General features: G+C 44.9%; 1 protein-coding gene across 1 annotated transcript in view; it reads right to left on the bottom strand.

Moving 5' to 3' along the window:
• The window catches only part of LOC144507816 (E3 ubiquitin-protein ligase Hakai-like), a 78025-nt gene extending 63460 nt beyond the window's left edge, over positions 1–14565 (bottom strand). The window contains exon 1 of the mRNA XM_078235143.1: positions 14403–14565. Within this exon, the coding sequence (XP_078091269.1) occupies positions 14403–14442 (40 nt within the window). The 5' untranslated portion in view covers positions 14443–14565. The remainder of the gene's footprint in view (positions 1–14402) is intronic.
• Between the last annotated feature and the right edge of the window lie 99 nt (positions 14566–14664).

Genomic DNA, 14664 nt, shown 5'->3' on the forward strand with positions numbered 1-14664 from the left:
ATCCCCTCTAATTCTCTTGCCTCTTACCGTAAATCTATGCCCTGAGTCATTAATCCCTCCAAGGTGAAAAGTTTATTCCCGTCTACTCCATCTATGCCCTTCATATTTTATACATCTCAATCATGTCCCCACTCAGTCTTCTTTGCTCTCAGGAAAAGAAAACCCAGTCTGTTCAATCTCTATTCATAACAAAAACTCTCTGGTTTCGTCCCACACTTTAAGGATGTGCAGGTTAGGCTGATTGGCCATGCTAAATTGCCCCTTAGTGTCAGGAGGACTAGTAGGGTAAATCTGTGGTGTTACAGGGATAGGGTCATGGTGGTGGTGTTGTCAGTGCAGGATTGATGCCTTCTGCATTGTAGGGATTACAAAGAAAAAACAAAGAAAATTACAGCACAGGAACAGGCCCTTCAGCCCTCCAAGCCTGCACCAACCATGCTGCCCGACTTAACTAAAACCCCCTATCCTTCCGGGGACCACATTCCTCTATTCCCATCCTATTCATGTACTTGTCAAGATGTCCCTTAAAAGTCACTACCATATCCGCTTCCACTAACTCCCCCGGTAACGAGTTCCAGGCACCCACTATGTGTAAAAAATCTGCTTCGTACATCTCCTTTAAACCTTGCCCCTTAAACCTGTGCCCCCTAGTCATTGACTCTTCCAGCTTGGGAAAAAGCTTCTGACTATCCACTCTGTCCATGCCTCTCATAATCTTGTAGACTTCTATCAGGTCTCCCCTCAACCTCCGTCGCTCCAGTGAGGACAAACCAAGTTTCTCCAACCTCTCCTCATAGCTAATGCCCTCCATACCAGGCAACATCCTGGTAAATCTTTTCTGTACCCTCTCCAAAGCCTCCACATCCTTCTGGTAGTGTGGCGACCAGAATTGAACACTATGTTCCAAGTGCGGCCTAACGAAGGTTCTATAAAGCTGCAACATGACTTGCCAATTTTTAAACTCAATACCGCGGCTGATGAAAGCAAGCATGCCGTATGCCTTCTCGACTACCTTCTCCACCTGCATTGCCACTTTCAGTGACCTGTGTACCTGTACACCCAAATCCTTTTGTCTATCAATATTCTTAAGGGTTCTGCTATTTACTATTTCCTATCTGTATTAGACCTTCCAAAATCCATGACCTCACATTTGTCCGGATTAAACACCATCTGCCATCTCTCCGCCCAAGTCTCCAACTGATCTATATCCTGCTGTATCCTCTGATGGTCCTCATCGCTATCCGCAAATCCACCAACCTTTGTGTCATCCGCAAACTTACTAATCAATCCAGTTACATTTTCCTCCAAATCATTATATATGGCAAAGGTCCCAGCACTGAGCCCTGAGGAACACCACTTGTCACAGCTCTCCATTCAGAAACGCACCCTTCCACTGCTACCCTCTGTCTTCTTTGACCGATGACGTGTACATTCCAATCATTATTCATTATTCTGTAAATTGAGTTTGTGTCTTTATATGCCCTGTTTGCTGTTTATGAGCAGATCTCCCACTCACCTGGCGAAGGAGCAGCGCTCCGAAAGCTAGTGGCGTTTGCTACCAAATAAACCTGTTGGACTTTAACCTGGTGTTGTTAGACTCCTTACTACCTTCTTTTACTGAGCCAGTTTTGTATCCACCTTGCCAGCTCACCTCTGATCCCATGCGACTTCACCTTTTGTACCAGTCTGCCATAAGGGACCATGTCAAAGGCCTTACTGAAATCCATGTGGACAACATCCACTGCCCTACCCTCATCAATCATCTTCGTCACTTCCTCAAAAAACCCGATCAAGTTCATGAGACACGACCTCCCCTTCACAAATCCATGATGCCTCTCGCTAATACGTTCACTTATTTCCAAGTGGGAATAAATCCTGTCTCGAAGAATCCTCTCCAATAATTTCCCTACCACTGATATAAGGCTCACCGGCCTGTAATTACCTGGATTATTCTTGCTACCCTTCTATGATAACATCCTGGTAAATCTCCTCTGCACCATTTGCAGTGCGATCACATCCATCCTATAATGTGGATTCCAGAACTGCACACAATACTCAGCTGTGGCCTCACCAACTTTTTCTATAGTTTCAGCAGAACCCCTCTGCACTTAAACTCGATGCCTCAGCTAATAAAAGCAAGCACACCATATGCCTTCTTAACCACTTTATCCTCCTGTCCTGCTATCTGAAGGTAGCACACCGAAGTTCCTTTGATCCTCGGTGCTTCCCATGGTCCTGCTGTTCATGTTTTCCCTTGCCTTGTTTGTCCTGCCAAAGTGCATCACCTCACAATTATCTGGATTAAATTCTATTTACCATTATCTGTGTTGGTTTCTTCTGGGTGTTCCAGTTTCCTCCCAAACTCCAAAGTTGTATAGATTAGATGGATTCGCCATGATATATACGTGGGATTGTGGGGACAGGGCGGGGGAAGAGGACTGAGTAAAATACTCTGTCAGAGAGTACAGACTCAATGGGCCGAATGGCCTCCTTCTGCACAGTAAGAAGTTTAACAACACCAGGTTAAAGTCCAACAGGTTTATTTGGTAGCAAAAGCCACACAAGCCTTCGGAGCTGCAAGCCCCTTCTTCTGCACTGCAGAGATTCTATAATCAGTGAACGTACTGATCAACTTTCCAACATTCAAGTTTAAATCATTTCCATAAATCACTAAATAGCAAAGGCCCCAACACTAATCCCTGTTGGGGGATCTGGACACAATCTTCAGAAAAATGCCCCTCGACATCACCCTCTGCTTCCTGCTACACAGCCAATTCTGGATCCAATTTACCAAATTTCCTCGGATCCATGGCCTCTTACCTTCGCTAACAGTCACCCATGTGGGACTTTATCAAAAGCCTTGCTGGCGTCCAAGACGACGGTGTCAAATGCATTGCCCTCATCTACACACCTGGTTACCTCTGAAAAATTCAATCAAGTTGGTCAGACATAACCTCCCCTTAACAAAACCATGCTGATTAACCCCGTCTCTCCAAATGTAGATTAATTCTATTTCTCAGAATTGCTTCCAATAATTTCCCCACCACTGAGGTTAGACTGACTGGCCTGTAGTTTCCAGGTTTATCCCTTCCTCCCTTCTTAAATAATGGTACCACATTGGCTGTACTCCAGTCCTCTGGCACCTCTCCTGTGGCCAGACAGGAAAAATTACCAGATGGAATTTTATAGGTTTCTAGGAGATTCCCTCCGCACCCCCCCCCCCCCCCCGCCGTCCCTCAATCTTCTAGACTTCAGCGAATATAGAATCCCTACAATGAAGGAGACCATTCAGCTCATCAAGTCTGCAACAACTCTACAACAAAGCATCTTTCCCAGGTCCTATCCCCATAACCCCTCATATTTACCGCACCAATCCCCCCTAACCTACACATCTTGGGACACTAAGGGACAATTTAGCATGACAATCTACCTAACCTGCACATCTTTAGACTGGGAGGAAACTGGAGCACCTGGAGGAAACCCACACAGACATGGGGTGAATGTGCAAACTCCACACAGTGACTCAAGGCCAGAATTGAACCTGAGTCACTGGCACTGTGGGGCAGCACTGCGCTGCTCAAATATAATCCTAATCGACTCAATCTCTCTTCATACGTCAGCCCCACCATCCCAGGAATTAGTCTGGTAAACATTCATTACACTCTTTCTATAGCAAGAACATCGTTCTTCATTCAGATAAGTGGAACACAACTGCACACAATATTCCAGCTGTGAACTCACCAAGGCCCTGTTTAATTGCAGCAAGACATCCCTGCTCCTGTACTCAAATCCTCTTGCTATGAAGAACACATCATTTGCCTTATTTAGCTGCTGCACCTGCATGCTTACCTTCAGCAACTGACGTATGAGGGCACCCAAGTCTTGTTATGCATTCCCCTCTCTTAATTCATAGCCATTCCGATAATAATCTGTCTTCCCGTTTCTGCTACCAAAGTGGATAACCTCACATTTATCTACATTATACTGCATCTGCCATTCATTTGCCCACTCACTCAGCTTGTCCAAATCACACTGAAGCATCTCTGCATCCTTCTCACAGCTCACACTCCCACCCAGCTTTCGGCTTATCTGGAATTTGGAGATATTACATTTAGTCCCCTCATCTAAATCATTAATATATATAGTGAGGAGCTGGGGTTCTAGCACTGATCCCTGCAGTACCCTACTAGTCACTGCCTACCATTTGGAAAATGGCCCTACTCTTTGCTTCCTGTCTGCCAAACAGTTTTCTATCCATCTCAGTACGCTACCCCAATCCTGTGTGTTTGAATTTTACACACCAATCTCTTATGTAGAACTTTGTTGAAATCCTTCTGAAAGTCTAAATAAATCACATCCACTGGCTCCCCCTCATCAACTCTATTAGTTACATCTCGAAGAATTCCAGTAGATTTGGCAAGGATGATTTCCCTTTCGTAAATCCATGCTGATTCTGTCCGAACCTACCACTGTTTTCCAAGTGCTCTGCTATAAAATCCTCGATAATGGACTCTAGAATGTTCCCCACTATTGTCATTCGGCTTACTGGTCCCTGTTTTCTCTCGATCTCCCTTTTTGGGGTTACATTAGCTCCAATCTGCAGGGACTGTTCCAGAGTCTACAGAATCTTGGAAGATGACCACCAATGCATCCATTATTTCTAGGGCCACTTCCTTAAGTACTCTGGAATGCAGATTATCAGGCCCTGGGCATTTATTGGCCTTCAATCCCATCAGTTTCCCCAACATCATTTCTCTACCAATACTGACCTCCTTCAGTTCCTCCCTCTCAATAAACCTCATGTTTCCCAACATTTCTGGTGTCAGTATATGAGTGTTCCTTTGCTATGCTGTAGGGTTTCCACTAGGTTGTGGTCTCTGTAACTGTGACCCTTTGAGGAGGTTCTTAAAATTAAACTCTCTTTTTAAAAAAGCATGAAGTACCTTTTAGAAGCTTTTAAATATTAAAAGTGTTTAATTTATGAAGAGACTGATTACTCCATTAAAACTCGTAAATTGTTTGCATTGAATATGAACACAGAAAATGCTGTAAAACCACCAGCACTCTTGGCAGCATCTGTGAAGAGAGATTAACTTGGGAGTCTGTATGACTTCTTCCGAATTCAGAAAAGGGAGCAAATAAACCATAATGATGCATGATTGTGCTAATTTATAAAATCGTTAATGATTGGAATTTTACAGGTGAGTTTGAGTAGAAAATAGAATAAGGAAAGCCTGGGGATGGATAAGTTTTACAGGTAAACATTTGTTAATCTACATATAGACTTAATTGAGATCAAGAAATTAATTTAAAAACTACAAGTTAAAGCTAAATTGAATTGGAGACCCCAGAAGTGAAAGGGTGCAGGAGAAACATAAAATACCTGAAGTAACATCAGCAGAAAGGTAGTTGATTGAGATTTGTGTTTAACAACACAAGTGTTTTTAATCAATGTCGTTTTTGAGGAAGTGACAAATGTAATTGATGAGGGTAGGGCACGGAATGTTGTCTTTAGGAAGGCCTTTGACAAGGTCCTTCATGGCAGGTGAAGTCACATGGGAACTGTGGTGAGCTGGTAAGATGGAAAAACAACTGGCTTGGTCATAGAATGCCGGCATCTCCACATCTTGGTCATAGAAGACAGAGAGTAGCAGGGGAAGGATGTTTTGCTGATTGGAGATCCATGAAGTGAGGGAGTGCTGCTCGGGCTGCAGTAGAGTGTGACAGTTGGTGTCTCAGTGTGGGAGTGCTGCTCGGGCTGCAGTGGAGAGTGACAGTTGGTGTCTCAGTGAGGGAGTGCTGCTCGGGCTGCAGTAGAGTGTGACAGTTGGTGTCTCAGTGAGGGAGTGTTGCTCGGGCTGCAGTGGAGAGTGACAGTTGGTGTCTCACTGTGGGAGTGCTGCTCGGGCTGCAGTAGAGTGTGACAGTTGGTATCTCACTGTGGGAGTGTTGCTCGGGCTGCAGTAGAGTGTGACAGTTGGTGTCTCAGTGAGGGAGTGCTGCTCGGGCTGCAGTAGAGTGTGACAGTTGGTGTCTCAGTGTGGGAGTGCTGCTCGGGCTGCAGTGGAGAGTGACAGTTGGGGAAGTGTGGGGAAGTTTTTTTTTTCTTGCTGGTAATGGCTTCAGGGATGGCAGTTCAGGCAGTATGCTGCATCTCCTGTGGGATGTATGTGGTGAGGAAATCCAGTAGTGTTTCAGGAGATTTTAGTTGTAAGAAGTGCATTAGATTGCAGCTTCTGGAGGAGCGTGTAAAGGAGCTGGAGGGGGAGGTAGAGGAACTCCGCATAATTCGGGAGGCGGAGGTGGAAGTTGATAGGAGTTATAGAGAAATAGTAACTCCTAGAAATGAGGCTTGGGTCAATGCCAGGAGGAGGGGTAAGAAGCAATCGGGAAGACAATCCCCTGGGGCGGTTCCCCTCCATAATAGGTTTTCGGTGCTGGAGGCTACAGTTGAGGAGGAATCAACTGAGCATAGAGAGCAGATCTCTGGGGGTGAGCCGAGTGAGAAAGCTCAGGTGGTTAGGGGCTGTAAAAGACTGGGCCTTGTGATTGGGGACTCCACAATTAAGGGGACAGATAGGAGGGTCGGAACTAAAGGTAGGGACTCAGGGTTGGTGTGTTGCCTACCAGGGGCTGGGGTCCGGGATGTGTCTGACAGGGTATTCAGGACTCTTAGGGGGGAGGGAGATAAACCACAAGTTATTGTACATGTGGGGACACACGACATAGGGAGGATAGGGGAAGGGGATATTAGGCAGGGATTTATGGAGTTGGGGTGGAAACTAAAGGCCAAGACTGACAGAGTGGTTATCTCTGGACTCTTGCCTGTACCACGGGATAGTTTAGAGAGGAATAGGGAGAGGGAAGGTTTGAATTCATGGCTGAGGGGATGGTGCAGGAGGGAGGGGTTCAGGTACTTAAGCAATTGGGGCTCGTACTGGGGAAGGTGTGACCTCTATGAGAAGGATGGTCTACACCTTAATCAGAAGGGGACCAATATCCTGGGGGGTAAATTTGCTAAGGCCATGCAAGGAGGTTTAAACTGATTCGGGGGGGGGGAGGGATCCTGAGTAGTGGGGCTGAAAGTGAGGGATGCATGGATGGGGACTGCAATGCACGGCATTGCAGAGGTGGGGTGGAGCAGGGTTTGAAATGTGTATACTTCAATGCCAGGAGTATTCGCAATAAAGTGGGTGAACTTGCAGCGTGGATCAGTACCTGGGACTTCGATGTTGTGGCTATTTCAGAGACATGGATAGAGCAGGGGCAGGAATGGATGCTGCAGGTCCCGGGGTTCAAATGTTTTAGTCGAAGTAGGGAAGGAGGTAGAAGAGGAGGAGGGGTAGCATTATTGGTCAGAGATTGTATCACAGTGTCAGAGAGGAGGTTTGATGAGGACTTATCTGTTGAGGTAGTATGGGCGGAGATTAGAAATAGGAGAGGAGAGGTCACCCTGTTGGGAGTCTTTTATAGACCTCCTAAAAGTTCTAGAGAGGTTGAGGAAAGGATTGCGGAGTCAATCCTGCTTAGGAGTGAAAGTAATAGGGCAATTGTTATGGGGGATTTTAACTTGACTAATATTGACTGGAATTGTTATAGCTCTAGCTCGTTAGAGGGGTCAGTTTTTGTTCAAAGCGTGCAGGAAGGTTTTTTGACTCAGTATGTAGACAGGCCAACTAGAGGTGAGGCTATATTGGATCTGGTGCTGGGAAATGAGCCAGACCAGGTGCTAGACTTGGAAGTTGGTGTGCATTTTGGTGATAGTGACCACAATTCGGTTACGTTCACCTTAGTGATGGAAAGGGATAGGCATGAACCTCGGGCCAGTGGTTTTAGCTGGGGGAAGGGTAATTATGAGGCTATTAGGAGAGAATTAGGAAACATAGGTTGGACTAGGAGATTACAGGGACTGGGAACGTCCGACATGTGGAGTTTTTTCAAGGAGCAGCTACTGCGAGTCTGTGATAGGTATGTCCCTGTCAGGCAAGGAGGAATTGGTAGGGCTAGGGAACCGTGGTGCACCAAAAAAGTTTCTTTGTTGGTTAAAAAGAAAAAGGAGGCTTATGTTCGGATGAGACGTGAGCACTCGGGTAGTGCACTAGAAAGCTTTAGATTGGCTAAGAGGGAGTTGAAGAGCGAGCTTAGAAGGGCTAAAAGGGGACATGAGAAGACTTTGGCGGATAGGGTTAAAGAGAATCCTAAGGCGTTCTATAGGTATGTCAAGAACAGAAGGTTGGTTAGGGCAAGTTTAGGGCCAGTTATAGATGGCAGAGGGAAGTTATGTGTGGAACCGGAGGAGATTGGTGAAGCATTGAACCAATATTTCTCTTCGGTGTTCACGCAAGGGGACATGAATATAGCTGAGGAGGACACTGGGTTGCAAGGGAGTAGAATAGACAGTATTACAGTTGATAAGGAGGATGTGCAGGATATTCTGGAGGGTCTGAAAATAGATAAATCCCCTGGTCCGGATGGGATTTATCCAAGGATTCTCTGGGAGGCAAGAGAAGTGATTGCAGAGCCTCTGGCTCTGATCTTCAGGTCGTCGTTGGCCTCTGGTATAGTACCAGAAGATTGGAGGTTAGCGAATGTTGTCCCATTGTTTAAGAAGGGGAACAGAGACTTCCCCGGGAATTATAGACCGGTGAGTCTCACTTCTGTTGTCGGCAAGATGTTGGAAAAAATTATAAGGGATAGGATTTATAGTTATTTGGAGAGTAATGAATTGATAGGTGATAGTCAGCATGGTTTTGTGGCAGGTAGGTCGTGCCTTACTAACCTTATTGAGTTTTTTGAGAAAGTGACCAAGGAGGTGGATGGGGGCAAGGCAGTGGACGTGGTATATATGGATTTTAGTAAGGCGTTTGATAAGGTTCACCATGGTAGGCTTCTGCAGAAAATGCAGATGTATGGGATTGGGGGTGATCTAGGAAATTGGATCAGGAATTGGCTAGCGGATAGGAAACAGAGGGTGGTGGTTGATAGTAAATATTCATCATGGAGTGCGGTTACAAGTGGTGTACCTCAGGGATCTGTTTTGGGGCCACTGCTGTTTGTAATATTTATTAATGATCTGGATGAGGGTATAGTTGGGTGGATTAGCAAATTTGCTGATGACACCAAAGTCGGTGGTGTGGTAGACAGTGAGGAAGGGTGTCGTAGTTTGCAGGAAGACTTAGACAGGTTGCAAAGTTGGGCCGAGAGGTGGCGGATGGAGTTTAATGCGGAGAAGTGTGAGGTAATTCACTTTGGTAGGAATAACAGATGTGTTGAGTATAGGGCTAACGGGAGGACTTTGAATAGTGTGGAGGAGCAGAGGGATCTAGGTGTATGTGTGCATAGATCCCTGAAAGTTGGGAATCAAGTAGATAAGGTTGTTAAGAAGGCATATGGTGTCTTGGCGTTTATTGGTAGGGGGATTGAATTTAGGAGTCGTAGCGTTATGTTGCAACTGTACACAACTCTGGTGCGGCCGCACTTGGAGTACTGTGTGCAGTTCTGGTCCCCACATTACAGGAAGGATGTGGAGGCTTTGGAGAGGGTGCAGAGGAGGTTTACCAGGATGTTGCCTGGTATGGAGGGGAGATCCTATGAGGAGAGGCTGAGGGATTTGGGATTGTTTTCGCTGGAAAGGCGGCGGCTAAGAGGGGATCTTATTGAAACATATAAGATGATTAGAGGTTTAGATAGGGTGGATAGTGATAGCCTTTTTCCTCTGATGGAGAAATCCAGCACGAGGGGGCATGGCTTTAAATTGAGGGGGGGTAGTTATAGAACCGATGTCAGGGGTAGGTTCTTTACCCAGAGGGTGGTGAGGGATTGGAATGCCCTGCCAGCATCAGTAGTAAATGCGCCTAGTTTGGGGGCGTTTAAGAGATCCGTAGATAGGTTCATGGACGAAAAGAAATTGGTTTAGGTTGGAGGGTCACAGTTTTTTTTTTTAAACTGGTCGGTGCAACATCGTGGGCCGAAGGGCCTGTTCTGCGCTGTAATGTTCTATGTTCTATGTTCTATGACCAGTGGTGATCCTGCAGGGATCAGTGCTGGGACCCCTGCTATATATATATATTATAGATATATAAATGATTTGGAGAAAAATGTAGGTGGTCTGATGAGTAAGTTTGCGGACGCTGCGGATAGTGAGGAGGAATGCTAGAAAATACATAACATAAGAACTAGGAGCAGGAGTCGGCCATCTGGCCCCTCGAGCCTGCTCTGCCGTTCAATAAGATCATGGCTGATCTTTTCATGGACTCAGCTCCACTTACTCGCCTGCTCACCATAACCCTTTACTGTTCAAAAATTTATCTATCCTTGCCTTAAAAACATTCAATGAGTTAGCCTCAACTGCTGCACTGGGCAGGAATTCCACAGATTCACAACCCTTTTGTGAAGAAGTTCCTCCTCAACTCAGTCCTACATCTGCTTCCTCTTATTTTGAGGCTATGCCCCCTTGTTCTAGTTTCACCCATCAGTGGAAACAACTTCCCTGCTTCTATCTTATCTAGTCCCTTCATAATCTTATATGTTTCTATAAGATCTCCCTTCATTCTTCTGAATTCCAATGAGTGTAGCCCCAGTCTACTCAGTCTTTACTCATAAGCCAACCCCCTTAACTCTGTAATCAATCTAGTGAATCTCCTCTGCACCCGCTCCAGAGCCAGTATATCCTTCCTCAAGTAAGTAGATCAAAACTGTACACAGTACTCCAGGTGTGGCCTCACCAGCATCTTATCCAGCTGCAACATAACTTCCCTGTTTTTAAACTCCATCCCTCTAGCAATGAAGGACAAAATTCCATTTGCCTTCTTAATTATCTGCTGCACCTGCAAACCAACTCCTTGAGATTCTTGCACAAGGACACCCAGGTCCCTCTGCACAGCAGCATGCTGCAATTTTTTACCACTTACCATACAGCAGGATTATAGATAGGTTGGAGACTTGGGCAGAGAAATGGCAGATGGAATTTAATCTGGACAAATGTGAGGTGATGCACTTTGGAAGTTCCAATGCAGAAGAGAAGTATACAGTAAATGGCAGAACCCTTAGAAGTATTAACATACAGAAGGATCAAGGCGTACAGGTTCACAGATTCTTGAAAGTGGATAGAGTTGGCAAGAAGACATATCGCATACCTGCCTTCATCGATTAGATGAATCGATTAGAGTCCCACTCCATCTGACGAAGGGGCAGCGCTCCGAAAGCTTATGGTATTTGCTACCAAATAAACCTGTTGGACTTTAACCTGGTGTTGTGAGACTTCTTACTGTTCATCGATTAGAGCAGAGAGTATAAAAATTGGCAAGTCATGTTGCACTGTGTAATAATTTAGTAAGGCCACATTTGGAATATTGCATACAGCTCTGGTCACCACACTACCAGGAGGATGTGGGAGACTTTGGAGAGGGTACAGAAAAAGTTTATAAGGATGTTGCATAGTTTGGAGGGTATGAGCAATGAAGAGAGATTGGATAAACTTGATTTGTTTTCACTTAAATGCCGGAGGCTGAGGGATGACCTGATAGAAGTTTACAAAATTATGAGAGGCACGGATAGAATAGATAGTTGGAGTCTTTTTCCCAAGGTAGAAATTTCAATGACTAGGGCACATCAGGTAAAAGAGGGAAAGTTTAAAAGAGACGCGAGAGGCATTTTTTTTGAAACACAGAGGGTGCTAAGTGCCTGGAACGCACTGCCAGAAGAGGTGATAGAAAAAGATACAATAGCAACATTTAAGAGGCATCTTGACAGATACACGAATAGGCCGGGACAGAGGGATCCCCAAAGAAGAACGTACAGGGTAAATGGTAGGACTCTGAAGAGTGCAGTTGAACAGAGGGATCTGGGAATACAGGTACAGAATTCCCTAAAAGTGACGTCACAGGTGGATAGGGTCGTAAAGAGTGCCTTTGGTACATTGGCCTTTATAAATCGGAGTATCGAGTATAAAAGTTGGAGTGTTATGGTAAGGTTATATAAGGCATTGGTGAGGCCGAATTTGGAGTATTGTGTACAGTTTTGGTCACCTAGTTACAGGAAGGATGTAAATAAGATTGAAAGAGTGCAGAGAAGGTTCACAAGGATGTTGCCGGGACTTGAGAAGCTGAGTTACAGAGAGAGATTGAATAGGTTGGGACTTTATTCCCTGGAGCGTAGAAGATTGAGGGGAGATTTGATAGAGTGAATGCAAGCAGGCTTTTTCCACTGAGGCTAGGGGAGAAAAAAACCAGAGGGCATGGGTTAAGGGTGAAAGGAGAAAAGTTTAAAGGGAATATTAGGGGGGGCTTCTTCACGCAGAGAGTGGTGGGAGTGTGGAATGAGCTGCCGGATAAAGTGGTAAATTCTTAACATTTAAGAAAAGCTTGGACGGGTTCATGGATGAGAGGGGTGTGGAGGGATATGGTCCAAGTGCAGGTCAGTGGGACTAGGCATAAAATGGTTCGGCACAGACAAGAAGGGCCAAAAGGCCTGTTTCTGAGCTGTAATTTTCTATGGTTCTATGGGTCTTTAGTTTAGAAGGGTGTCATGTATGTGTCGGCGCAGACTTGGTGGGCCAAAGGGCCTGTCCCTGTGCTGTTCTGTTCTTTGTTCTATTAGAGATAACAGGAAAGAGTGTCAGAATAAAGGGATCAAGTTTAAGGTTGACGTAAAACTTTATGATTCAGTTTGTAATTTAGGCAAATTTGCCGACTGCAAATAGATAGAAACGCAAATAGTGAGGAGGCCACAAAAATGTTTGGAAGAGTTGGAGATAGGTTCGTAAGCAAGAAAAATTTGGCAAATAGAGTGTAATATAGGAAAATGTGAGGTTGTCCACCCTGGGAGAAAGAATAAAAAAGTAGAGTATTATGTAAATTGAGAGACTGCAGAATACTGTGGTAGTGAAACCTGGGCATCCGAGTAATTAGAGGTTTACAGCATGGAAAGAGGCCCTTCGGCACAACTTGTCCGTGCCACCCTTTTTTTAAAAAACCCCGAAGCGAGTCCCAATTGCCCGCATTTGGCCCATATTCCTCTGTACCCATCTTACCCAACTAACTGTATAAATGCTTTATAAAAGACAAAATTGTATCCGCCTCTACTACTACCTCTGGCAGCTTGTTCCAGACACTCACCACCCTCTGTGTGAAAAATTTGCCCCTCTGGACACTTTTGTATCTCTCCCCCCTCACCTCAAACCTATGCCCTCTAGTTTTAGACTCCCCTACCTTTGGGAAAAGATATTGATTATCTAGCTGATCTATGCCCCTCATTATTTTATAAACCTCTATAAGATCACCCCTCAGCCTCCTACGCTCCAGAGAAAAAAGTCCCAGTCTATCCAGCCTCTCCTTATAACTCAATCCATCAAGTCCCGGTAGCATCTTAGTAACTCTTTTCTGCACTCTTTCTAGTTTAATAATATCCTTTTTATAATAGGGTGACCAGAATTGCACACAGTATTCCAAGTGTGGCCTTACCAATGTCTTGTACAATTTCAACAAGACGTCCCAACTCCTGTATTCACTGTTTTGACCAATGAAACCAGGCATGCTGACTCCACTTTCAAGGAGCTTATGAACATGTACCTTTGTTCTGTAACTCTCCCCAACGCCCTACCATTGACTGAGTAAGTCCTGCCCTGGTTCAATCTACCAAAATGCATCACCTCCCATTTGTCTAAATTAAACTCCACCTGCCATTCGTCAGCCCAGTGGCCCAATTGATTAAAATCCCGTTGCAATTCGAGATAACTTTTTTAACTTTCCATTATGCCACCAATCTTGGTGCCATCTGCAAACTTACTAACCATGCCTTCTATATTCTCATCCAAATCATTAATATAAATGAGAAAAAACAGTGGACCCAGCACTGATCCCTGAGGCACACCACTGGTCACAGGCCTCCAGTTTGAAAAACAACCCTCTACAACCATGCAGGCTTCTGTCAAGAAGCTAATTTTGTATCCATTTAGCTACCTCACCCTGGATCCCGTGAGATTTAACCTTATGCAACAACCTACCATGCGGTACCTTGTCAAAGGCATTGCTAAAGTCCATGTAGACAACATCAACTGCACTGCCCTCATCTACGTTCTCGGTTACCCCTTCAAAAAACTCAAATCAAATTTGTGAGACACGATTTTCCACTCACAAATTAATCACAACACGTCAGCAAGATGCATAGATAGGGCCTGGAGTACACTTCCTGATGGATAGAAGAGGCAGATTCAATTGCGTCTTTCAAAAGGTAAAAAATCTGCAGACTGCTTTTTTCCATCCCATAACCATTCTACAATTCTCCCCAATTCTGAAATTCTTGACTTGCTCAAGAGCAGCCTACTGAGTTGTGAGAAATATCATGAAGCTGCATCAGCACCCGGTTTTTATTATTATTATGCAATAAAGCTATTATTTTGTCACCTTCATCTGCAGCAAGTGACTTTGAAGAATTTCTGCTCATGTTTCTCTGACCACGAGATGAGATCCTATTTCGGTTAGACTGTTTGGAGATTAACTTGATGGGGATACGCCTTCGAACATCAACTCCACTCAGACATCCAGAGCTGTCGGTGCCTTGAAGGTCTTTATCTGTGAAAATAAAAAAGTTGACAAATGACTGGATTCTCACATTTGCTCAACATTTCTCAACGTCACAAGGACCTGTTTGTGTGGGTGTCGTGGC

This window comes from Mustelus asterias, chromosome 19 (assembly GCF_964213995.1).
Source record: "Mustelus asterias chromosome 19, sMusAst1.hap1.1, whole genome shotgun sequence".
Classification (NCBI taxonomy): domain Eukaryota; kingdom Metazoa; phylum Chordata; class Chondrichthyes; order Carcharhiniformes; family Triakidae; genus Mustelus; species Mustelus asterias.